Source organism: Setaria italica, chromosome IV (genome assembly GCF_000263155.2).
Source record: "Setaria italica strain Yugu1 chromosome IV, Setaria_italica_v2.0, whole genome shotgun sequence".
Taxonomy (NCBI): domain Eukaryota; kingdom Viridiplantae; phylum Streptophyta; class Magnoliopsida; order Poales; family Poaceae; genus Setaria; species Setaria italica.
In genome coordinates, this window is record NC_028453.1 from 3,216,610 (window position 1) to 3,241,308 (window position 24,699).

Consider the following 24,699-nt stretch of genomic DNA (forward strand, 5'->3'; position numbering starts at 1 on the left):
GGGGGACGCTAGTTGGCGTTGGTTTATATTCCTTCAGTTACTGTCATCTCTGATGAGATAAGACTCCATCTTGTTTTTCTTTGCTACACGTGTGCTGTTCCTCACACATCATGGACAAGAGAGGGGTGTTGTAGTTGGTCTTATCTCATTATTGGAGAAATGTGATTGTTGTATCAAATTTTATCCTACGGAGAAACATCATGTTCACACCGTATGATGCCATTGGATTCTGCAAAACTTATGTCTCCCCTCTACTTTCTTTATTTTCTACTTCGTTTCAAATTATAGGTCGTTTTAACTTTTTTTAGATGCATAGATATTATTATGTATCTAGACATAAGTATATTTAAGTGCATATCGAAGTCTATAAATCTAAAAAACTAAAACGGCGACGGAGGGAGTAGTCTAGGAGCCAAACTCCTACAAGCCTTGTCTGCGAGCTTGAAGACCTGAACATTCAACACGTAGCATCTGGACCTGGTAGTATAACATTAATAGAAATCCCCAAATAAAAAATATAATTGGAGTAAAAATTGTCTGGTCGCCCCCAAAAATATACTACATCGAATCGGTACCCACATTATGGTTTTGGAAAAGAAAATCACGAAACTAAAGGAGAAGGAAAGAAGATTTGAATATCTTTTTGATCCAGCCGACCAATGGGCCTTGGCCCAACAGGACGGACTCCCATCAATAAGTTAGGCCTGGCCCAGTAGTGAGCCGCCTCACAGGGAAACCCTAATCCCCCCGTCGGGTTGGTATATAACCCTCCGCGTGCCGCCGCCGCATTCCCCTAGCACCTTGCGCCACCACACAACCAGCCGGCAGGAGAGCCTATCGGCGGCGGAGAAGATGGTGTCGCTCAAGCTGCAGAAGCGGCTCGCCTCGAGCGTGCTCAAGTGCGGCAAGGGCAAGGTCTGGCTCGACCCCAATGAAGTCAGCGAGATCTCCATGGCCAACTCCCGTAAGGCACCACCGCTTCCCCGCCTCGGCCCCTCCTCGCCTGGTCCTTGTTTTCTGCGCGGCGCGTCCGTCCAACGATCACCGCCCGTTCATTCCTTGGTTGCTCAGTGGGTTTGTGTTGCCGTCGTAGAGATAGATCTATGATTCTGCGCTCGTAGGTTTAGTTTCGAGCCTGTGGCAATTCTGCTTAGGGGAGCGGTAAGGGGTGATTCCACTAGTAAATCAGCTACCCCTATCCGTTTGATTGACTGCCAGTGCTATGCCCTTGTGGTTAATTAGCTGTTTTTGTCTTGTTGAGGTTAGTAGCCATCTAGATGTCTTGTTTTGTTTGCGTTCCGTGGCTGCAGGTCTCATATTGGGATTTGGGTCACTCACTATGTCAGTGTGCGCTATCATCATGTTGTGGTCTTTTTTATCTGTGCATACTCTGATGATACTGATAAATTGTATCTAGGTTTGTAGTTGCTGTTATGATTTTGTTACCCGTGTACGTTCTAATTTGTCTGTGATGCTAGTTTAGCTGAAGAAGATATCTTTAGCAGAGTGATGCAGTTATTTATGAAGCTAATAGTCTAAATTCTGATTTTGGCTAGAACTGCAGTTACTTGCATTTCAAATGATGATTTGCAAGGAAGAAATTGTTCCCGTTAGTATGCCATTGTGCCGAGGCTTTGACTGCTTGGTTTATTATATGACTGCATGATAAAGTTAGAATAGTTCAGTTACTCATATTTGTTATGTTCTTCTGGGTAGTTTGTTGCACTGAACTCTTGTGTTCATGTAGTTTTGATGATGCTGACTTGTGTTTTATATTTACTGTCTTTATATTTAAATATTGAATTGTTAATGTCTTGTTTTTACTACTAACAACTGAAAGGAATATAAGTATGACCATGTTTTCTACTAAACTTACAGGCCAGAACATCCGTAAGTTGGTTAAGGATGGTTTCATCATCAGGAAGCCTCAGAAGATCCACTCGAGGTCCCGTGCAAGGAGGGCGCATGAGGCCAAGCAGAAGGGACGTCACTCTGGATATGGTATACTGCTGCCATGCTGATGTACCCCTTTTTTGTGTCCTGTAAACATTGTCAAAGTCTTGTAAATATATGTTAATCCACTACCTCTACAGGTAAGCGCAGGGGTACCAGGGAGGCTAGGCTCCCCACCAAGATTCTGTGGATGAGGAGAATGCGCGTACTGAGGCGCCTGCTGCGCAAGTACCGTGAAGCCAAGAAGATCGACAAGCACATGTACCATGACATGTACATGAAGGTCAAGGGTAACAGTTTCAAGAACAAGAGGGTGCTCATGGAGAGTATCCACAAGTCCAAGGCTGAGAAGGCCAGAGAGAAGACGCTTTCTGATCAGTTTGAGGCCAAGCGTGCCAAGAGCAAGGCAAGCCGTCAGAGGAAGATTGCCAGGAGGGAGGAGAGGTTGGCCCAGGTAAGATAGTGTCTTATAGATTCAATCTGCATTTATCTCTGAGTGGTGATGATCCTGGTGATTGGTAATATGGATGCTGGAATTTCGTTTTGTGTCCATGTGATACTATAATTCTTAAGGACTACCAAATTTGAACTTCTATTTAGTTGTTGCTTCTTGATCCATTGAAATGAAAGTATGTTCTGAAAATTTATTTACTATGGCATATGGTGAATTGGTGATCCATGGGTTTGAATGTTATAGTTTTATTGTCTATCAGTCATGGTTCATTGGTTTGACTTATTTTTTCTAAAATGTTTGCCCTTTTCCCCTGAATGTTGAGATATAATTTAACCTGTTTGTTTTTTCTTTTCTTTTGATTTTATGTTTAATCTGTGTTTCATCTTTGTATAGGGCCCGAGGGAACCGGCTGCACCAGCAGCTGCAGCTCCAGTGCCGGCTGCAGCGTAAGTGTCTCGGAACTCCTTTTGTGTTCCTAGTTTCCTGGAGTAGGTTCAATTATTATGTTTTGTTGATGTGTTTTTCCTGCTTTCTCCAATGTTTCAGGGCACCAAAGAAGGCGAAGAAATGAAGGATCGATCCCCAGCTTTAGCTTTCTGGTACCAGGAGTAGCCTAATTTTGGAGCGCCTCTGAACTGTTTTGCTGTTACATATGTCCAAGCTTTCGTGTCTCGATATCTCTGAATATCATATCTCGTTTATGTTGAGTTGGATCAATGTAGTAGACTTGTTTATGCAGAGTTTTCTTTGCAACAGATCTCAGAAAATCTGGTTATGTTTATGGATCGAAGTTATGGGTTCTCCTTTTGGTTGGTTTAGTTGCGAGGTTGGCATGGTCCACTTATTCCTTCGCTTGTCTGTCCGAAGGTTCGTCTCTTGGCTTTCATGTGATGTCGCCTAGGGACCATAACTGAGTGGTGGTGTCGTCCGTCGACGGTCGCTGATGATGCACAAGACCATTTGCTGAGTTATGTTTGGAGGCCTGCAAGGCTCGCTGCATATATGTTGATGCTTCGGGATTTGTGAACATCGTCACCGCCCGTTTAGGGCTTAAGCTGCGTGCCAGCCAGTTTGGTATATGGCGTCTGTCAACAGTTCTTGATCGGCAAATGGCCGTCTGTCAACAGTAGAGTAGTTCTTGAACGGCAAATCAAGGGATCCTTGCAGAGGCAGCCAAAGCACCTGTAGATTTCAATTCAAATGCTCCGGAAGGGATTTGCCATTGCAATCGTTCATGCATGAGGCTTTTCCATATGCCCGAGTCAAGTTCCTGACGACGCTTTTCCATATGCCGAGTCAGAGATGTTTTAGCCCCATTCAAAAGCGTCAAGTGTAATTTGACACATTTACCAAACTGGACGGGCTGTCAGGAAATTGGCTCAGTTCGTAGGTTACAGAGACAGAGAGTCCATTTTCAGTGGATGATCAGCGAGTTTTTCATGATAGAGCATTCTTACACAGTTTCCTGTCAAGGTTAATTGCGATCCTGGTGCAGGGAGCATTGCAAACAGAAAATGCATAAGATTGGGAAAACTATGAAACTAGAATCAAGATTTCAACTGATGTGCCTTTGGTGAATCACATTAGCAGCCGTATCTAGTTCATCTGAAATTGATAGGTGCAGAACAAACTTTTCTGTTCACTGAATCGCATGATGTAAAGCTCCAGCTGCTAGGAAGTCATCAGTCTCAAAATGCTCTCCAATCACGACCTGGAAATGTCTTATATTAAGCCATCCAGATTACATCTTTACCTATGTCAGGAACCACGCTGGTAGAGGTATGAGGTAAAAAAACCTCAAGTGTACTGTATAATATCACTTAGAAAGGAATCTGAGAATCAACCAGTACACGAAAAAAAAAGAACAAGGAAAACACCTGCATGTTTACAAATAGTTGTCAAATGCCATGCAGGATCTTACGCAGGTCATTGAAAGGGTAATATTACATAACTGGAAAGTTAAAATCTTTTGCAAAGATCAAAGACTTGGTAGCAGACTTTTTGTCACTGGGTTAAGAAGATATCTGATCAACTAGATAAGAACTAAAGAACAAGATTCCTACAATGGAATGGCACTGAAGTTGAAAAAAAAGGATCATTACATTCAAGTTGCCTATATAAGCTCAAAGTACAAAGAGGAGCCAAGAAGATCCTGGTAGATATGCAGAAGGCAAGTATAAGATAATTAAATTACCGGTCATCTTTGTTTAATGATTCCAGAATTTGCTACTGCTATGCTTTGCAGGGAGTGACACGGCAGACTTCGTTTAATGATTCCACACTTTGCAGACAGATGCTGCGAATCCAGTACTTCGTATGACATTTGTGTGGCGTTCACCAAGGCCCTGATAGACTCAGTTTCGCGGCTGAGAAACTTTAAGTTTCAAAGTACTTGAGAGTCAGTGAGGACAACAATGTTAAGAATATTGCTCAACTTTGATAAATCAGTACCTATTTCAGTTTCTGAGCAAGGCTCTTTGCATTTAATACCAACTGGTTCCCTATTACTATAATTTATAATGGCAGCTAACGGCAAGACAACTGATCCAGAAATAAAATCATTGAAAGTGCTAGCAGAGCAGAACTTTGATCTTACTAGCACTATTTTGACGAACAAAATCCAGGAGGAAGGTTAAGAGTGTTAACTGTTAAGTCTACCATAGTCCCATAACTTCATTCTTACGTCTCACGTGCTTCTGCATATTGGCCATTTGCACTACGCTCTCAAAATAGAATATTAGTCCTTTATATATTCCTAATGATGCAATCCTGTGACTTCAGTTTCACGCAATATAAGGTCCCCTTTGGCACGGGCTTAGGCCAAAGAGGTTTCGGAGTAACAAGCATTATTTAACACTGTGCGATACTGTAGCACGAAGCCAAAACAGATACCAAAGCCTCAAAATGAATTGGGAAGGAGGTGAAGCCCCAAAAAGTGACTTCCCACGGCTTCGGCTCCGCCTGCTATAGTACTGCTACAGTTGCAAAGCCGAAGCCTCCCTAAGCCATACCAAAGGAGCCCTAAGTCATCCACATTGATATCTAAAATATGGCATGACAATTCAAGCCAGAAGAACGTCCTATGAGAATGATACCCCTCAACTTAAGACCTTATCCTGACAAATCTAGCGGCATGATACTTGGCAGACTTAATCAACCACCTCATCGGTTAGAAGTGCGTCATCATTTTGAAAGGATCAGAGGACATTGTTTCATAGGACTTAAACATGCCAAGATCTCATAGGACATTTTTTTCTCTCAATCCCGTGATATCCACCTCATTATTCTGTATCCGAGCCTTGATATTCAACAGCGATCATCAGAAACCATGAAAAGGCCATATAAGGTAGTAATAAGGTTCATTTACTTACTCTGACAACAGAAACAAAACATTTTCATTAGATTTTCTCAATGAGAGAAGTAAAAATCTGCAAGAGCATGCAGCTATAACTATGAGAGTTGTGACTATGACTATGAAAAATAAAACAGGAACACATTCCATGCCAACTGATAAAAAGAAATGCCCACCAGCTGTTTGCAATAACTTTTGGCATGTGTAATTAAACTTGAGGTCCTTGTGCTTGCATACATCAAATGGGAAAGATTAAACAGCCCAAATGTCGCGTCAGGGGAAACATAAGCTAGATTTTCAATAAACAAAATATCCAAAAACATGTCATAGTCTCGTCAAAAAGATCCCTCAGCAGTCCAATGGAGACGGGCCCTCCATCATTTGCAACAGAAATCTGATATCCGTTCATGAATTGTTGAAGATGTGTACTGGATGCGAAACAAACTGAGAGAGACATAATGGAACTGAACGATTGAAGGAGATTCAGGACAGAGTATTGCAATTCCCCAATTTTCATGCAAAAACGCTTGACATACAGCTAAACATGAAAGAAGAAAATTCAAAATTAATTTGCTAGAAAACAAGATACTGCTTACTAAGAATTGAAAGGATTGTTTTAAGGCAGAGAGAGGGAGTTTTTGCAATGGTTACGCCTAGATCGAGCAAATCTATTTAAACACCTCTTTGAACTATCTTCCACCTTATTTAGGCTATTTCTTTCTGGTCTATGTTTTATAATTTGAATTTGAATTCCACAGTACTAAAAGTTGATATTAGTCAAGCCAGCCCAAACCCTGAAACCATGTTTCTATGAAACTGTTTCCTAGGGATTAACTTGTTCACTCGAGAAATAGAAAGTTTCTCTCGCATCCTCTATCCACAGTCAAAATGGAACGTATTTCACATTTTTTAAAAATCTGATTGACAAAATATGATAAAGAGTTAAAGAGTACCTAGAATAGCAACCCACATCATAACCCTTGCTCCCGCTTCCCTGAAGTTTTGCGCGTGACGTTCTAAAACTTCGTCATTGAACAGATCACATCTATGACAAAAATCTTAGGTTCGTCATAGATCATCGGCAGTAGCCCTCGACCGCTATGGAAATATGGAATTATGATGAAAAAAACGTGTGTCATAAAACAACATCTCATATCGTTACAGAACGGTGCGCCACCAGCATCTCGTATTTGTGACGCCAACAACTCGTCATAGAACCGGTGGGCCACATGTGGCGGTGGGACCCATAGATCCACATGTGATGATAGAGGGTCTAACGTGTCTTCGTGGTTGCCACGTGTAGCGACCAGGACCCACCGGTCCACGTGTCAGGGCCGTGGTAGAGGTGGGACCCGGTCGTCCACGTGTACGAGTACGGGCCAAGCAGACCGATGTGGCTAACACGTGTAACTGTGGGTCCCTATTGACCGGTTCAACATGTCTACGTGGCTGCCATGTGTAGTGAATAGGACCCTACCGTCCATGTGTCAGGACCGTGGGTCAAATATGTCAACGCGAGGCCCACCTTTTTTTGCTGCCGCACGGGTTCGAACACGAGCCAAAGGCGGCATCGCAGATGCTATCAACCACTGCGCTACTCAAGTGTTTTTGACTAACTACACACTCGCATTCTTTTTGAGCAAAATACTCACATGGGCGCGACGGTTCTTGTTCCCGTGCATGCTCACCTAGACGCGGTTCCGCCTTACTGTGAGTGGAGAGGCTGGTGGCGCATGCTCACCTAGACGCGGTTCCGCCTTAACTGTGAGTGGAGAGGCTGGTGGTCGGTGGCAGTTCCAAGAGGGGTTTTCAAGAACTCCTTCTCGCTGTCGTCGCCGATTCCCAATCCAGTTTGTAGAGGGGATTTTAAGAACTCCTCTTGTCGTCCTCGCCATTTCCCCAAAGAGGAGTTTTCAAGAACTCCTACTGTAGCCCCCGCTCGGCCCCCTTCACCGCCCCTCTTCGATCACCATACGTCGCGCCGCTCCACCTCTCCAGCGCTCCGGCTCGCCACCGTCCACATGCTGCAGCTCTTGTATCTTCGAGAACAATAGTCTCTAAACCGGAGCGTCTTCTCTGCCATAACCTCCAAATCTAAACCTTGTTTATTGTTTTTTCGTGCTTGAGTTTAGTTCTTCTCGAATAAAATTAGAGCTTTTCGAGCTCGGCATGTCGGTTTTCAGTACCAATCGGTCCAGTACTGTATCACAGCCATTGACGTGGAAAGTAGACTGCCGTCTTTTAAGCTTTGATGAAGCTGAGCCGAAATGCTGGACAGGCATTTCAATTCGCTAAATAGATTTCAAATTTTCAATGTAATGAACTGGTTGAGTAGTACATCTGCTACAACTACCACAGTAGTACCACGAGCTATTTTTATTCAACCCCGGTGAAAGAAAAGTAGAAAACCTACAGCTCGAGTGCAATGCGGCTGCAACAATGCTGCACGCAGACACTCGGGGCACGTGCTTCAGGACCCGGCTATGAAGGCCACGATGCGCTCCATGAGCCGCTTGGCGTTCTCGCACTCGGGCTTCATCAGGAAGAAGACGTGGCCCACCCCCTCGGACTCGAGCCACGCCGCGCTCCCGGGCCACGCGCTGGCCGCCACGGCGTCGTAGTACGCGCGGTCTCTCGCCACCAGCCAGTCCTTCGCCGCCGCGCACACCAGCAACCGCTCGCACCCGAGGCTCTCCAGCCCCGCTGCCGCGCCCGGCGCCGTCGGGTTGATCCTCGGGTCGTCCGCGCCGCCGGCCGCGTCGGGGCACGCGAGCGCCCACACCTTCGCCGTGATCACCACCGCGCACTCCGGCTCCCCCTCGATGGCCATGCTCCCACCGAAGAACGGGTGGAGCAGGACCGCGCCCTCGATCCTCGGCGCGTTGTCCGCGGACGACGCCCTCATCAGCACGTTGTGCACGATGTTGCCGCCCGCGCTGTCGCCGGCGACGAAGACGCGGGACGCGTCGCCGTGCTCGGCGAGCCAGTCGTCGTCCCGCGCAGATGCCGCCCACCGGAGCGCGGCCCAGCAGTCGTCGTAGGCCGCGGGTAGCCGGTGCTCGGGGCGAGGCGGTAGTCGACGGACACCGCGAGGACACCGGCCGCGGCGGCGAGGGAGGTGAGGTAGTTGTGGTACGTGGCGGACCTCGCGGACTCGATGATGAACCTGCCGCCGTGGAAATAGACTAGGACGGGGAGCTTCTTGGCGGAAGGTCCTTGGAGCTTGGGCAAGAAGAGGCGCACGGAGAGGCCGGTGACGGCGTCGATGACGACGTCCTTGGAGGCGACGCCGCTGGCATCGTCGTCGACGCCAGCGGCCACGAGCACTGGTCGGTGGAAACGATCTATCGTGCCGCTCTTGTAGATGCGGAAGTCCTCCGGGGCGTCGAACACCACCTCGTCGTTGTCCGGGTCCATGGCTACCCAACGAGGTGCTGTTAGGAGGCTGTTGGACTATTGGGTAGCTTTGCCTCTCTCTTGGGAGTGAATCACGACCAGACGTGCTTGGGGCCATTGGATGATATAGATGTTTCGAAATGAAAAGAACTCTTTTGTCCTAAGTCAAGTTTTGACCAATTTTTTTTAAAAAAACACACCATGTCTACAATATCAAATTAATTCCATAAAAATGGTCTCGATACTCCAAATCACAAACGTGGACGTAACCTTCTCGATTACAACTTGATCTACTTGTTGGAATATATATGTTTGTTTTGGTTGTTTCAAATACCTGCCAAATTCTATATTTGGAGCTGATTTAACCGAGTTTCAATTGAATTTCTGTTCAAATTTTGAACTACGCAAACATTTATTCGTCTAAAGTGGTGTATCGCATTCAAGTGGTCTTTCAGGGTTTGTAAACCCTGCCTTCTTTTGTTTATCACTTGAAGTACATCGCCTAATCAAACCACATTGAGCGGTGTCTAGGTTCTCTATAATTGCATTTCGCTCACACCGTCTGAATTTGGTGCGACATCTTGTTATGTTGCATGGAGGCTATTGTCCAGTTCTTTAGTGCTGCTCCTTTTTCATGGCTTGTTTGGATTAAAATCATTTACTCTCGGCACATGTGGATTAAAATGGAAAATTAATTATTTTCATCCAATCCCTCCCATTATGTGTGGATTAGAGGGGACTGTTTCGAACGTAAGCATCATAGTTGTGTGTTTTGTTGTGATTCTCAGTAGTTTTCAGGTGGTTGGTTAAAAATTATGACAAGCCGCTCAAGAGAGTGGTAAAGGTCGTTCATGTTCATCTCATCTGTAGTAGCCATTTCGGTCATAGAATTCTCGTCTTTATTTGGGAGTCTTGTACCCCTAGAGCACACATCCATGAATACAGGTTAAGAAAATCGATCAAAACTATTCTAATGTGAAGGAGTTCCTAGTTTATAGAAAGATTATTATAAGGCAATGTTTGTTTCCCACCCGAGTATATAATCAAGCTTATTATTTTGTAATTATAATTAGACTATAACAATTCAGAGGACAGATTATAAGGTGGATTGTAAACATGCAGGGCCCAAAGCTCTAAACTAACAACGTTCTACTGGCCTCTTCGGACATTTTACCCTTGGAGCTTGCACTTGTAAGTAGCGAGTTTGGAAATGAACAAAACTATCGTGATAATAACGTTAAATAGGAACTTTCCATATTCATGGAAATATGAAAAATCTTATCATAAAGCTTCGTAGCAGAATAAGCAATTCAAGTCTCGAGAAGAGATGTATGGGGACACGACGACAACACTCTACTGCCCTCCTCGACTGTGGCAGAGGCGCAGAGCTGGAATAGTGAACAATTTTCAGTTGCAACAAGCTCAAAACTACACACGTCCACAAGAAAAATCATGCCCGGACCAAGACCGATTTATTCAACCAGAAATACTTGCACAAGTTCAATGACAGCTCGAACCTCGAATGCTGCGACGAGCGGAACACAGGGAGAGAGACAGCAAAGTCAGGCCCCGGCTATGAAGGCCACGACGCGGTCCATGAGCTGCCTGGCGTTCTCGCACTCGGGCTTCGGGAGGAATAAAACGTGCTCCTCCCCGTCGGACTCGTGCCACGCCACGCGCTCGCGGCCACGGCCTCGTAGTACGCGCGGCCCCTCGCGTAGAGCCCGTCCTTGTTGCCGGCGCACACCAGCATCCTCGCGCACCCGAGCTTCTCCAGCGACGGCGCGCCGGGCGCCAGCGGGTTACGTTCATCCTCGGGTCGTCGACGCCGCCGACCGCGTCCGGGCACGCGTAAACCCAGAGCCCGGCGGTGATCGCTGCGGCGACCTCCGACTCCCCCTCGATGAGCGTGCTCCCGCCGAACCACGGGTGGAGCATGATGGCGCCCTCGATGCTCGGGCCGCCGTTGCCGGACGCCCTCAGCAGCATGTCGTGCACGATGTTGGCGCCGGCGAGGAAGAGGCGAGCCACGTCGCCGTGCTCGGCGATCCACTCGTCCCGCGCCGACGCCGCCCACTGGAGCGCGGCCCAGGAGTCCTCGTAGGCAGCCGGGAGCGGGTGCTCGGGGGCCAGGCGGTAGCACACGGACACCACGAGGACGCCCGCCGCGGCGGCGAGGGGGTTGACGTAGGTGTGGTACGTGGCAGAGCCAGCTGACTCGAGCATGAACCCGCCGCCGTGGAAGAAGACGAGGACGGGGAGCTTCTTGGACGGGGCGCACTGACAGACAGGCCGGTTTCGGGGTCCAGGACGACGTCCTTGGAGGTGACGCCGGTGGCCTCGTCGAGGCCGGCGGGGAGGACCGGAGGCCGGTTCAGGCGCTCGATCCTTCCACTCTTGTAGAGGCGGAAGTGCGCCGGGGACTCGATGGCTATCTCGTCTGCGGCCGGCTCCATGATGGATCGGAGAAGGCGTCGGTGTGGAAACACACACTGGCAGGCTTCTAAAGATAAAAGATGGATTTGTTTGAGATGGAAAATCAATTGCATTATCAGCTATACTGACCCCGGCCAAATCGCTGGAATCCCTGGCGTAGACAAAATCCGCGCTCGGTTCTACCAACGGAATGGGATTGCTGTGACACAAAGGCTAGCACCTCCGTGGTCCTGTCAACAAAATGCGTATCTAGAAAATGCACGGAAAATTCCTGAGCATGTAAAAATTGAGCTTGTACAAAGAATTATACAAAGAGAAAATACTGTGTTTGCAAACCAGGCGTAGATCAACGGATAAGGTTACTTGTGGTGAAATCTCATCATTGGATTCGAGTTTTCGACTTGATGCAGGTGCTCGTATTTTTATGGACGTTATTTTTCGGTGGTAACTGGTAACTCAGTATCTCGAAGATGCTAGTAGAGGTATAGATGCTTGCTATGATTTCGTCAATCTTGATAACCAGCGACTTGATCTCTCGAAAGTGATTATATAGGTAGGATTACGTATGGGTATTCATAAAATGAGTATGCGTTTGCATACGTGAGCGTCTGCATCTTTGTTTTGAAAAAAATAACCGTGTTCATAGTTGGTCCACAACTTACGATACTTCACGTGCTGAGCTCCCCCCTTTTGTTCTCCTTGCATAATTTGTCATATAATATACACCTGCTTTGTGGTTGGAGTTTTTCATAATTTTTTTATTTACATATCTTATCGATGGGATCACAACACAAGACCTTGCTCACTTGGAGCACCAGATATTCTGCATGCTCTGAGTGAGGTGTGAACTGTGGCCGCACGTGCCTAGGCCCTTGGATGATGAGTAATAAAAAAAATCAGTGTGGTGGGACAGAAAATAGTTGGAAAATAGCGGGACATGACCTGGCAAGGCTATCAAACTGGACTCTCCCCACTGACGCGTGGGCCTCATCGCCAAATGGCCCACGCGCCAGTGGGACAAGGTTCCCTCAGCAAATTGGCAGCTTCCTAAATATGCGCTCGTGTTTGAAAGATGCCTCTTCGGTAAATCCAAAGAAATGTAACCATCCATTGAAAGAAGGTGCGGTTTTCCATTCTACAATGCACTAATGATTATGTAATTTTATTGAGAAAATTGTATAATTCAAATCAGCTGCAATGAATTTTGTACAAGCAAAAAAGTTTCTTCTTACTGTACAGCAGAAGAGATCATTGGTAGTACAAATTACTCTACGCACTGTTCTAAGATTGATCTGCTATTGGACTGCCAGCCGCTGGAGATGGTCCATGAAAACCTCAAAGCTCACATCATCTGTAAATATGACGTCTCCACCAGGGGAGGGATTATCCGAATTATATGTCACAGATGGATTTAGCTTCGCCAGTAAAAATCGAGCCTGCAGTTTCAGAAGAAAATAACTTTTAGTTATTTCTAGAGCATATAGCATAGGGAAAGGTATGCCAAGAGAAAGGTTGGGATGAGACAACAGTTGAAAAATAAAGGTTTTATCGGTGGAAATGGTTGTTCTTTTTCCTTGGTGAATATTGACCATTCCTCTAAACCGTAAATCCGTAATACACTTCATGGTTCATACACACTAATTTGAGCACTGGTTGTTAGACATGGGAAATGGCTTGATTCTAAGACTGCTTTATTTGTCATGACAAATGGAATCATCAGGGACCTAGAACCAAAGTCGACAAGGGGCTTTATTTGAGCACTGGTGGTTAGGGGGGCAACTACAGCTAAAATAGGATATTGACGTGCAACAATTGTTGAGCAGTTCATTATTTCCATGCCATAGAGCTTGTTAGATACAGGCGATGGCTCATTTTTTCCTGTACCCCTTTTCAGTGGCTTTGCTGAAATGATGCTGCTTCACAGTGCAAATACCATGAATCCATAACAAGGAGCATTATACTACATGTTTAAGTGAAAGTTGGGAATATTACTTCACTAACCCATGAACTACTTATTGAAAAAACAACCATGACTTATCAACCCACAGGATAATGTACAAACAGAACTAGGGAAATTCAAAATGGCCAAGAAAAAAAAAGAATACCTGAGATCCATATTGATCACAGACTACCAAACGGGGTACAGGAAACCGCTCCTTTATTATTGAACCAGCTTCCTCGTGTGGAGCTTTTAACAACTGGGCAAATGCCTGAACATTGTACAAGTAAGCACCGGATGGCAACTATAGCATATAATTCACAATTCACTGTAGATGTGACCTACTTGGACCACTATAATATAAAAATAATGACAATTTGATGTTAAGGTGAAGTAATAAACTAAAAATGTGTTTGAAAATTAATGTACAAGCAAAAAAGTTTTATATCTCAGCAGAAAACATTAGAAAGCTGTGAGAAGGGTTACCTCGTGACCTTCTTGATCTTGATAACCAGCATTTCGCCACTGTGCAATGGTTATCCCATGGAATATGACAACAGTAAAATAAGAATCCAACAAAAGGATCTTGTCAGAAGCAACTGCAGTTGCATCCAAGAGAACTGGCTCTGGCCCTGACTGAAATAAATAGGATATAAGTGAAGGCTGAATCATCACAAGTGCATTGGCTACATTCTCTCTGTCCATCATCATCCTAAAATATGCAGTTTCATCAGGACTGTTATTAAAAACCTGCACAAGAAATAAATAATTAATATCCAGATATGTAAACCTTTCATATTCAAAGCATTGTTTAATGAATAAAGATGAACAGTCTACCTGAACAAATTGAGAACGCCTCAAATTAAAAATAAACTGAGGAAATATTGATAGACGTGGGGATAAACTGAATGATGAGGGTGTTTCCTTCTGATAGTCTCCAAATTTAGAACATATACGTATCAAAGCTCGATCAAGCCATCTTACTGGGTCAAAATCAACCTGGAATAATCCATGACAGGAAAATGTTACACTAAGATGAGCTCAACAACTTAAACTATTGCGCATGCTTCGCGAATCCCTCCAGCCTATATACTCAAAAAATGCTATGTATAAATGTATAAGCAGAAATAGCAGATAATGTATTAATATTGCTCCTATAAACGTCAGGAGCAGACTTGACCAAAAAAGTTAAAATTGTTGAGATCTGGGCATCTGGCACAACACTTTCAGTGACCGATATGATCCAATCCCCATTTTTATACAAATATTATGCCACGTTAAGTTTGGCCATTTCTTCAAACCTTAAAAGATAAGGAGTAATCCAATTTGGCATGGATGCAAAACCAAAAGACTTCTGGGGGTGGGGGGGGGGGGTACCTCAGTTTCCATCTTAAATGACACCAAGCGAGCCATGACTGCAGCAGCAGCTTCTTGATCAAAGCCAGCTACTAGCTCCTACAACACAAACGAACTTGCTAAGGAACGAATACCTTAGTTTGTTTTGAAAGAGGGGGGAAACACAAGAAAGGAATAGAAATCAGTCACACCTGTATTCATCATATCAGCTAAACAAACTATAGCATGTAAAAACAAAGTGCTTGAAAATTCAGCATTATTAAATTAACCAAATAAAAGGGCACTTGCCTCGACATTATCCACGCCAGAGACCCATCTTCTGGATATTGTGGTTGACCTTAATCTCATCTGACCCTCATTGTGCTGATAGCTGAATGTGGCACCCTCAAGTTAGTCAGACAAATTCATCCAAAACAGAATCAGCTACTTGCATATGTATAGGCCAGAGGAAACCAAAAATCTTCTTACTAGGTTAAGAATTGAAAGTAAAACTGATTGCTTGTTGATTGACCAATTGAATCTGGGCCATCTTTTTTTGCAATATCATATACAAAGCAAAGTGATGTTTTTCTGTCAAGACCGCACATCTTCCAAGCGCTAGTGTTTCCTTGACCAATAACAGTGTCTGAAGACAAAGGACTTTTCTGCATATCATGACAGCAATGTTTAGAACAACAGAGGGGGGGAAAGCACACGCAAGCTTGTTGTATTCCTAATTAACAAAGTAGCTATTGAATGATCATAGTGTCCTACCTTCTCCAGGGAAGTACAAGGTCCAATGATGCCTTGAACCTTTACATCCTTTGAACAGTTAATCTCCAGGATACCACTGCAGAGGCAATTTAATCAATTAATAAATCAACATGCCACCATTCCACAAATGTACTCCCTCCTATTGGCTATTGCAAATGTAAGTTGTTTTAAGATATGTTTTGGTCGTAAACTTTCAAAAAATTTACCATCAATGTGCAGATGGAGAACAACGTAAAATTTCTATCACTAAATTCAACATTAATAGAGGTTTCACAATACTCAATTCCCTTTACCCGAAGTCATAATTTCAGAATCACTAGTGACATATTGGAGACCGTGTCAATGTCCTAAACGACTTATATTTGCAACCAGAGGGAGTAGGATGTAAACTAAGAAATCTCAGGTTCAATTATCCCAAGTGAAATCTTCAAGTACAGTCTTTCAAAACCCAAACCCGCCACTATTAACCTACATGGGATTGTCTATTCTAGGAATAATAAGACAATGGATCTACAAACATGCCAGTCAGTTAGCTTCTCTTATGGGCATTGTGCGACCAAGGCACTAGATGCTATGTTTTAAGCAGCGGTTAGCAGTCAAGCCACTTTAAAGCAATTGCACAATGCCTTAATGTGGAAAGCAGCTGCGATGCACTGAAAGCTTCAATGGGCCTATGCACAACTACATGTATTTCCTGGTGCAAAGAAGAATGACTAGATATGTGATTCTGTGGTATTCGAAGAAAAGGAAACCAAGTGTGAAGTGTCTCCGATGCAACATTCTCAAAAGAGATAAGAAAGCAGTAGCTCCGCCAATTAAGAATTGCAGCTTGCACGTACAATGTATTTTTTTAAAAAAACAAGGTGACTCAGTTCTGTTAGAGTATATTAGGCAACTCCGGATATGGTTAGTTTAGGATTGATTGTAATCCCGGGATAACCTTCCTTATCTCTAGGAGAGGCTACTTGCTCTCTAAGCCATGTACTCCTATATAATCAGCCAAGGGGCTCAAGCAATATATCCCAAAAATTATACACAATCTTACATGGTATCACGAGTCTAGGTTCTAACCCTAGGTCTCCGGCTTCCGCTGCCCTTGCGCCACCCCCGGGGAGATCGATCTCCGCCGGTTGCAGCACCCTTGTAGGATGCGCAGCCGATCTAATCCGCCACGCCGTCGTGGTCACCTAGCAACAGAGGGGCCTACCTCTACCCGTGGCCGATTGGATCCATGGCCGCACTGCTCGTCGGCCGCGCCACCATGGGGCCGCCGCTGGGCCTGCCATGCCTCCACGTCGTTGTTTCCTCCAGCTTTGCATCTGGATCCGCCGCTCCCTCTGAGCACCAACCCAGGCATCCCCCTCCAACCTGCGCCGCCGCACCGTCACCTCGGAGCGCGAGTGCACAGCTGCGGAGGACGCCTGTGGGGATTTCAGGCCAACGCGCCGTTGGGGCCGTCAGGCCACTGCACCGCCGGTCGACGTCGCCGTCGGGCCGCAGCGCCCCTCCCGCCCTCCCTCGCCGGCTCTCTCCTCCGCGCCATCGGGCGCCGTCCCCTTCCTCCCCCAGCGCCGCCTTGCTGCTGCCTTGAGCGCAAGGACACGGCTACGGGGGCGGCTCATGGGGCTATCGACCTGCCATGCTACTGGAGTGGAGGAGCCGCTTGGGGCGCACCCCACGCCGTCGCTCTCGCTTCCTCCTTTCTTTTTCCTGTGCCCGTGGTTGACCACAGTGGGGAAGAGATAAGGGAGGGGAGGGGAAACTACTAGGTGCACCCGAGATTGTACTCGCGGGCCTCTTCCTGCTGCTGCTCTTTTCTTTTTCCCGATCAGAGATCGGGTTGTGTCGCCCTACCGTCCCGTTGTCGCTTCATCGTCAACACTCCCGAGGACGAGGTTGTCGTTGCGCCCTCTAGGCTGCAGTGGCAACGCTCGTGATCAAGCCATCCTCGCCGGCGTCGCCGCCTTTTCAGGCGGTGGCACCACCCATGCTGCTGGTCCTCGTCACGCTGGCTCTCGGTCCGAGTCTGCGCCTATTGCCGCACGCTCGTGAACACCGCCGCCGATGTTGCTAAAGGAAGATGCAGTTGCGCTCTTTAGCTGCACCATCTACCATCGCAGTCGGCTCATTGTTCTGCTGAACCTATCAGCAAGAAGCTACTGATTTTGTGTATTCGGGCGCCTTCGCTGACGCTTCGGACACGAGCCCTTCTCCACGGCTTCGACCACGTCCACCTCAACCTCGGCTACTTCGGCACTAAGGGGCTACCATTTGCTTGGCAAGCCTCTTCAGCTCCTATTCCAACCACAACATCTGCGACGCATCGACGGTTGCGACTGCGGGGGGATGTCCTCTCTTCGGCTTATTTTCCAATCTCATCGTTTGCACGCTCCCGTTGTGACTGCGGGGGGATGTTAGAGTATATTAGGCAACTCCGGATATGGTTAGTTTAGGATTGATTGTAATCCCGGGATAACCTTCCTTATCTCTAGGAGAGGCTACTTGCCCTCCAAGCCATGTACTCCTATATAATCAGCCCAAGAGGCTCAAGCAATATATCCCACGCATTATACACAATCTTACAAGTTCAAGCCCTTACAATTACAAATTTGATCATCTCTAGAAACAATCAAATAAAAGTCATGCTACCACAACAATTAAATTAAGATAGATGAAAGAACATTTACTTGAATGATAGACCAAGGTTGTCGTCTGCTGATTGAAAAATGCGGAGAAGTGAGTCCTTAAAAACAGAATGACCAAAACTTTCAGCAAGCACAACTACTCCTCCAGTCTTCTCAATTGCAACCTTCATTTCAGCAACTCCTACCTATAAAATCAAACCAGAAAGAAGAAGTTTATTAATTTTGAACAAGGTAACCATACATCTCAATTTACACATCGAAAATACTGTGTAGTGGTCCTTAATGACCTGTCCAAATGAATTTCTTTCTCATAAATGTATTGGATAGCACTGATTGTCACTGGAATCAACTGTGCACATTGTCTTACATGTAAACATTTTAAATGCAATTAAAGAAACATTGGAAATGCCTTGTTTCTTATGTGACTAATTATGGCAAGTTGTTAATGGCTATATTAAAATAATTTTGCATTGTGATGTTATCGATTTTGGTTAACAATCTAGATCATGTTTTAAGTTGCGTATATGCATGATATACTCTGATGCATAGACACCTACATGTGATAAAGACATTGCTTTTTAGCAAAAGCAAAAGTAAAAAACTAAAACTTAAAAAATTAAATCAAACTACAAGTTTAATAATGATGTACTCCCTAAATTATAGGTCGTTTTGGCTTTTCTAGATTCATAAATTTAACTATGTACATAGATATACGCTATGTCTAGATACATAGCAAAAGTTATGAACCTTAAAAGGCCAAAAAGAACTATAATTTGGGACGGGAGTATAGGCCAAAAAGAGAATGTCGTCAAAGGAAACATTCAGGAAGCTGCTTTTTGTCCCTAAAGAGTACTTGAAAAAAGCAAAACAGTGGCAACTGGCAAACCTGGTCGACTGCACAGGCAAACAAATCCAGAACATGCCCTTGGTGAACAAGCTGCTTTGCTATTTGATCATAGAACTTAATAGCTTTGTCATAAAGTGGTGCCGAGTCTTTATCAAGGTCCTTGTGTGAGCGAATTGGCTCTGATAAGGATTTGGATACAATCTGGAAATTGGAAGATGGTCATCCTACTGCACAAGAAAGCATATTACAGGAGTATCTCCGAACCATATAATACATGTGAAAAATCATAATTGGAACTAACGCTAAAGCTCTGATTTTAAACAAATAAACTGGGGCAAAGTGTTGTTTCGTGATATCGCCTAGTAATGTGAAGGGAATTGTAGTAAATGTAATCCAATGTAAGTAGTGAGATAAACATGAGTTAGTCGTTTCAAGAAAAGATACAACAGCATCTTCTGACAAAACACAGGTACAACAATAGAAGTGAAGGATGGCTTCCATCTTCTTTCAAATCACTTATGCTTATAAACATAATCTCATAGTATAAAGCAAATAAAGAAATGCATAGTATTTATGTTATACTATTACGGGTACTGCAGCATAATCCCCAAGCAAATACAAACAAATAACACAAGCATATATAGCAGTGAAACTATGCAGCTAAAATAAATTACCGCTCCCAGAATCGTGGCTATTAACAGTAATTTAGCATTTGGGGGGGGGGGGGGGGGGATAAGACAACCATGTAAATCTTATATAAAATTGACAATTGACAGCATCAGATCCAGACAAGTTCAGGTCATGTGAGCATATTCCATTCCACTTCAGAATATGGTGTTCGGAAAGTTATAAACAATAACATTTCTCAAGCTTGTAGGAACCTATGTTAAATTTCCTGAGAAATATGTAGGTTGTATATTGGCGAAGGAAACTTCCCAATTGGCCCTCTATTAGGCATCTTAATCCAGAACTGATGTAGTTAAAAGAACCATAGCTTAAAAAATGGCATCCAATTGAAAGAATTTGGACTTACAGAACCAGGTCCCTCTGTAGATGGACCACCAACAAATGCCATTATCCTAGCACCTGATCCAGGGACACAAACCCCAATGAGATTGGCTGCAACACTTAAGGCAACTCCAGTGCACCTTGATGCCCGCTGATCAACTGGAACAGGCCAAGGGTCCTTTTGCATTTCTTCTATAACCTACATGTAGTGAATTATATCATGGACTTGCAGCATTGAACATTGAGGATATATTGTATGGTGTGAACAGTGTTATTTCATATTTTAATGTAACTGGTTCTTAACTGAGTTCAACACAAACTCGCATTCAGAAGCAGGCAGCAGGAACCTAGCAATGCTCTCAGATGAAAGACCATCTCTGGTACCAGCAATCACCCCAGTGGTGGGCTTTTGCTTCCCTGCAAAGAAGCACATTTGGTCCAATATTTGTTCCTTGGTGACCTCCTTTGTTCCCTTGAACACATATGATTTTGGCAACAAGCCAAAACCCAACTCATGAACCTGAATGGACAGATATTGTATATGTTACTAAACTAACAAATTAAACATCGAACAGAAAAACTATATGGAGCACTAGTGAGAAACAGTGAGCTTTTACCTGCACATATGTTCCAAAAGTAATGAATCCAACAAGGGAATTATCTGGCAATAGCTCAACAGCTTGTGCCAGTGCAGACTTCAGATAACCAATTTCTTCTTCAATCATGCAAGTATCTACAACAAAAATGAAAACCGGTGGCACTATAGGACCAGTTTCCATTGATGATAAGTACTCAACAGTGGTATACTGAGGAAAGAGTTCTGCGGGAAGATTATTTTCTGAGATCAAGGAGTAGTGTTGAGGGAATTGATTGCGTTGAAAGCAGAATGGACAGACCCAGATCTTAGCAACATAGTCAACAATGGAGAAAGGATTGAGGACGGAACGACACATGCGACAGCGAAGGGGTGAATACGGGAGAACCGGGATATCAGGAATTGACTTCAGAGGTGTATAGATAGCGGAAACAGGAATTACACAGTTCAAAGCCTCCTGCTTTGTGCCTGGAATAACATTCCAGGGCATCCTTATCCCGTCTTGTGCCTCTAGGTCAAGGAACTCAGACATCTTCAATGCAGCTGCCTTGTACAACCGTTGTATATGAGGCTTACACAATTCGGTCAAAGGAATCTGGCCTGCAAATATCAATCAATAGGATGTGAAAACTGGTGGTCACGAACAAGAGAATAAAGAGTCAAAACAGGAACAACAGAGGAAACCCTTAAAGTGGATGCCAATCGCAATTCAATCAGCTCAAAGTACCACAAGGAACACCGAACACCAGCAACTCTGTTCTGGAGCTTTGAAACATTCTATAACTGTGTGACTATAATCAGTACTTCACAAAGAAGAATATCCACTTTCTAGACAAAATGAGATAACCTTAAATTAACAAAATAAAAGTGCATAAAACCACATGTTCTGTGGTTATCCTTTATTTGTTCACCAACCCTTAGATGCCTTGGCTTAAAACACATAACCCTAAGGGCCTGTTTGGATCCCTAGAATTGAAACCTATTCCAGAAATTACATTCTAGAAATTAGATTCCATCAGAAAAGAATTACTGAGAATTTGATTCAATTCAATTTTTTTGTTTGGCTGCTGATGGAATTCTTTTACATGAATCGAACTCCATGTCCTGTTTGGATGACTAAATATGGAATCTTTTCAAGTAGAGAATAAATAATATATAGTAGACTGTAAATGTCCTCTCTCTCCAAACAATAGCTACATGAGCTTTTCTCTCTCATCTCTCTCTACAATGTACAATGCCGTCACATGTGCTTCTCCTCCTGTGTCACAGTACACACACGGATCTATTTGCAAAAATAACTCTCTCTCTTCAAACAATAGATACATGACCCTCCCTCCCTCCATTGTACAATGCCAATTCATGGGCTTCTCTTCCTGTGTCAGTTGTCACAGTACAACACACAGAGAGTCCTTGGGCACAGACAACATGGAGCAGAACCTATATGTACGTGTTACAAGCAGCATCATTTCTTGGATATGCTGACTTCAAGGGCATGGAGCTTCTTTAACAGTTCCAAGAGGATCCAGTTCTCTCTTCCTTCTCGATGCCCCGAGGACCTCTCCATCCAAGGTACTCCATTCTGTAAACCACTTCCTTCCATAACAGAGCTCCCTCTAGATGCCAAGGGAAAGGCAGTGTGCATGACTTCACGCCTCCAGGCTCTCCAACCGCTTTATCCCCAACACCAACTCCCACCTCGCCGCCCAAAACTAAGAAAAAGAACGCTATCCGCAAACAAAAAAAAACAGCAGCACCTGAAGTCTTGGTCGACACAGATGTTAGACATAGCTCAAGGGTCAAAAAGATAAAACGTGGTTACAAGGATGTTACCTGTAGGAGCAAACTTTGCTTGGGTTGTAATATTGAACTTCCAACTATCTCCCCGTCAGTTAGCAAGAACCTGGGTTCCTCCTGCAAAATTGAAGTAAGTAATCTGTCAGATACTGCTTTGCATGCGAAAAAGAAATCGGCCCCGATTCAGAAGAAGAAATCTCCCGATGGTGTGACCCAAATTGTTGAGAGTCAATGTGATGTGATCTGTTCCAGGAAACTAAACGGAGCACTTTTGATAGTCAGTTCATTAGAAAATTCATGTGTTGCTAGATGCTCTTCCAGAATTTTCTTAAATGGCACTAACATTTAGAGCTCTCTGTTTAGAATTTTCTTAAATGGAACACATTTACTGGAAACAGAAAGGCATAATTAAATGGCTTAAATCATTGCTGATAAATAATGGATAGCTAAACTATGCTAGTGCCTTTACAAAAGCATGGCAAGCAATTAGCAGCAAACTAGAACAGGTCAACTGTCCTGTCCTGTGTATGATGAACCTTGAAATAGGCTGATTCTACAGCTAGTTATGGTCATTATTCCTGATGATATTGTCTTCATACCACTAAGTTATAAGGTACACAAGTGATGGCAAGTTCAACTACTCAGTTCAAATAATGTAGTATGCGAACTGAAATGTGTGCAAGGAATCTGTGCTCGTAGCCTAAGAGGGGGAGGGGGTGAATTAGGCAATCTAAAACCTTAACCTATGGCTGGAGGTAAACTTCCTGGAAGATCCTGAAAGAGTCAACTCCAACAAAAGTCCTCTGCAGGCAATGCGAAATGACAATAATTTTAGTCATGTGTCTAGAGACTGAACAATCCAAAGTTGAAAGAACAGAGGCAAATAGTAGATGAAATACTATTATTTTCCCCTGTACAGAAGCAATTGTATTTTTTCTTAACCTGAATAGATGAGCTGCCAGCAACCTTCAATCAAACTTGAACTTGTCCCCGGTCTCAATCAAATTCTACCAAGACGAACAATAGTGTGCCGTGCAGTTAAGCTTGTGCAGTTTGCAATATAAATTTCAAGAAATTAAATGATTCATTCTACCAAAAAAAAAGCATACCAAGCTCTACGCAATCAAGACCCATCTCCATCATATTATTTCTTTAAGGCAGTAAACCTACTAATTTAAACTTAAACTCCAGCATAAGTTCTCAGTTCGGCTTCAACTTGAGTAAGCAAGGTTCAAGTCATCTGCATATAATGCCTGAATCATTGACAACTGAATCTACTGACCAAAACCACCAAGCACCCCCTCAAGCAAGCTAGCTGTGACTTGAACACACTAGATTACAGTGGAGCAGAGCACATAGAAATTGAACGGCACACGCACCGGATCGGAACGTCTCCCAGGGCCTCGAGGGCCTGCACGGCGCTCTCCACTTCCTGCACACGCGTATCACAGAGAAAGCCGTCAGTAGCACGCCTGGCACGCGGGAGGAGGCTGTCAGAGCACCAGTCAGTGGAACATGGTAAAGAGGGAGGAAGGTGTAGGGGGGCTCACCACAGCAAGGTGCGGCCTGCGGCGGAGGTGAGGTCCACCGGCTTGCTGCAGTGTAGATCTGACGGCCGCGCGGCAGAGCGAGTCCAGGAGGCGGCGGCGCGGCAGAGCGAGACGTGGAGGCGATTCTGGGGGAGACACTAGGAAACCCTAGCCTCCATGCATTTGGGAGAGAGCCGGCAGCAGGAAGAGGAGGAGGGGCGACGGAGGAGGTGGAACTAGGAGGTGGAGGAAGGGGCCATGGCCCGGAGGCGGCGGCGCGGCGCCCGGAGATGGAGGCGATTCGAGAGGGGAGGCGGCGCGGCGTCTGGGATGGAGCCGAGTCGGGAGGGGAGGCGGCGCGGCGTCGGGGATGGAGGCGGCGCGGCGTCGGGGAGGGGAGGCGAGTCGGGAGGGGAGGCGGCGCGGCGTCGGGGAGATAGCTGCGGATGGAATATAGTGTTTGGATACGAGGTGTTAACTTTTAAGTGTCATCAGATGCTAGTTAGGAGAACTAAACATGAGCTAATTATAAAACTAATTGCAGAACCATGTGCTAATTCGCGAGATGAATCTATTAAGCCTAATTAATCAGCTTAATAGATTCGTCTCGCGAATTATACTCCATCTGTGCAATTAGTTTTG

General features: G+C 44.8%; 2 protein-coding genes and 2 pseudogenes across 10 annotated transcripts; 1 reads left to right on the plus strand and 3 right to left on the minus strand.

Moving 5' to 3' along the window:
- The first annotated feature begins 778 nt into the window (after positions 1–778).
- On the plus strand, positions 779–3,225 carry LOC101765261 (60S ribosomal protein L19-1). The gene is made up of 5 exons (XM_004964569.4): positions 779–964; positions 1,879–2,001; positions 2,094–2,407; positions 2,801–2,853; positions 2,954–3,225. The coding sequence occupies exons 1-5, from the start codon at positions 853–855 to the stop codon at positions 2,976–2,978; spliced, it is 627 nt and encodes a 208-aa protein (XP_004964626.1). The 5' UTR covers positions 779–852; the 3' UTR covers positions 2,979–3,225.
- A 4,829-nt stretch (positions 3,226–8,054) lies between these two features.
- Positions 8,055–9,194, minus strand: LOC101765669 (annotated as a pseudogene).
- Positions 9,195–10,397: 1,203 nt separating this feature from the next.
- On the minus strand, positions 10,398–11,718 carry LOC101766084 (annotated as a pseudogene).
- Positions 11,719–12,732: 1,014 nt separating this feature from the next.
- LOC101766492 (protein transport protein SEC23) lies at positions 12,733–24,425 on the minus strand. Of its 9 annotated transcripts, none has more exons than XM_022825840.1 (18): positions 24,079–24,425; positions 23,908–23,960; positions 23,638–23,768; positions 23,471–23,535; positions 23,272–23,331; positions 22,565–22,645; positions 20,757–21,334; positions 20,444–20,659; positions 20,165–20,338; positions 19,171–19,332; positions 18,327–18,469; positions 15,640–15,715; positions 15,355–15,530; positions 15,175–15,256; positions 14,908–14,985; positions 14,017–14,529; positions 13,697–13,801; positions 12,733–13,027 (listed from the first exon to the last, which is right to left on the minus strand). In XM_022825840.1, exons 7-18 carry the CDS (start codon positions 21,264–21,266, stop codon positions 12,887–12,889), a joined length of 2,376 nt encoding a protein of 791 aa, XP_022681575.1. In that variant the 5' UTR covers positions 21,267–21,334; positions 22,565–22,645; positions 23,272–23,331; positions 23,471–23,535; positions 23,638–23,768; positions 23,908–23,960; positions 24,079–24,425; the 3' UTR covers positions 12,733–12,886. The 9 variants fall into 9 exon arrangements, with proteins under 9 accessions (XP_022681575.1, XP_012701020.1, XP_012701015.1 ...); XM_012845566.2 differs by lacking the exon at positions 23,638–23,768 and having other exon boundaries at positions 14,017–14,280; positions 14,368–14,529; positions 24,079–24,422; XM_012845561.1 differs by lacking the exon at positions 23,638–23,768.
- Positions 24,426–24,699: the final 274 nt, after the last annotated feature.

Coding starts and splice junctions, on each gene's coding strand:
- LOC101765261 (XM_004964569.4), top strand. CDS start 853: ATGGTGTCGCTCAAGCTGCAGAAGCGGCTCGCCTCGAGCGTGCTCAAG. Junction 965..1,878: donor GATCTCCATGGCCAACTCCC/GTAAGGCACCAC, acceptor CTAAACTTACAG/GCCAGAACATCCGTAAGTTG. Junction 2,408..2,800: donor GGGAGGAGAGGTTGGCCCAG/GTAAGATAGTGT, acceptor ATCTTTGTATAG/GGCCCGAGGGAACCGGCTGC.
- LOC101766492 (XM_012845565.1), bottom strand. CDS start 21,266: ATGTCTGAGTTCCTTGACCTAGAGGCACAAGACGGGATAAGGATGCCC. Junction 20,660..20,756: donor CTTTTGGAACATATGTGCAG/GTAAAAGCTCAC, acceptor CTGTCCATTCAG/GTTCATGAGTTGGGTTTTGG. Junction 15,257..15,354: donor TACTTTCAATTCTTAACCTA/GTAAGAAGATTT, acceptor TGCCACATTCAG/CTATCAGCACAATGAGGGTC.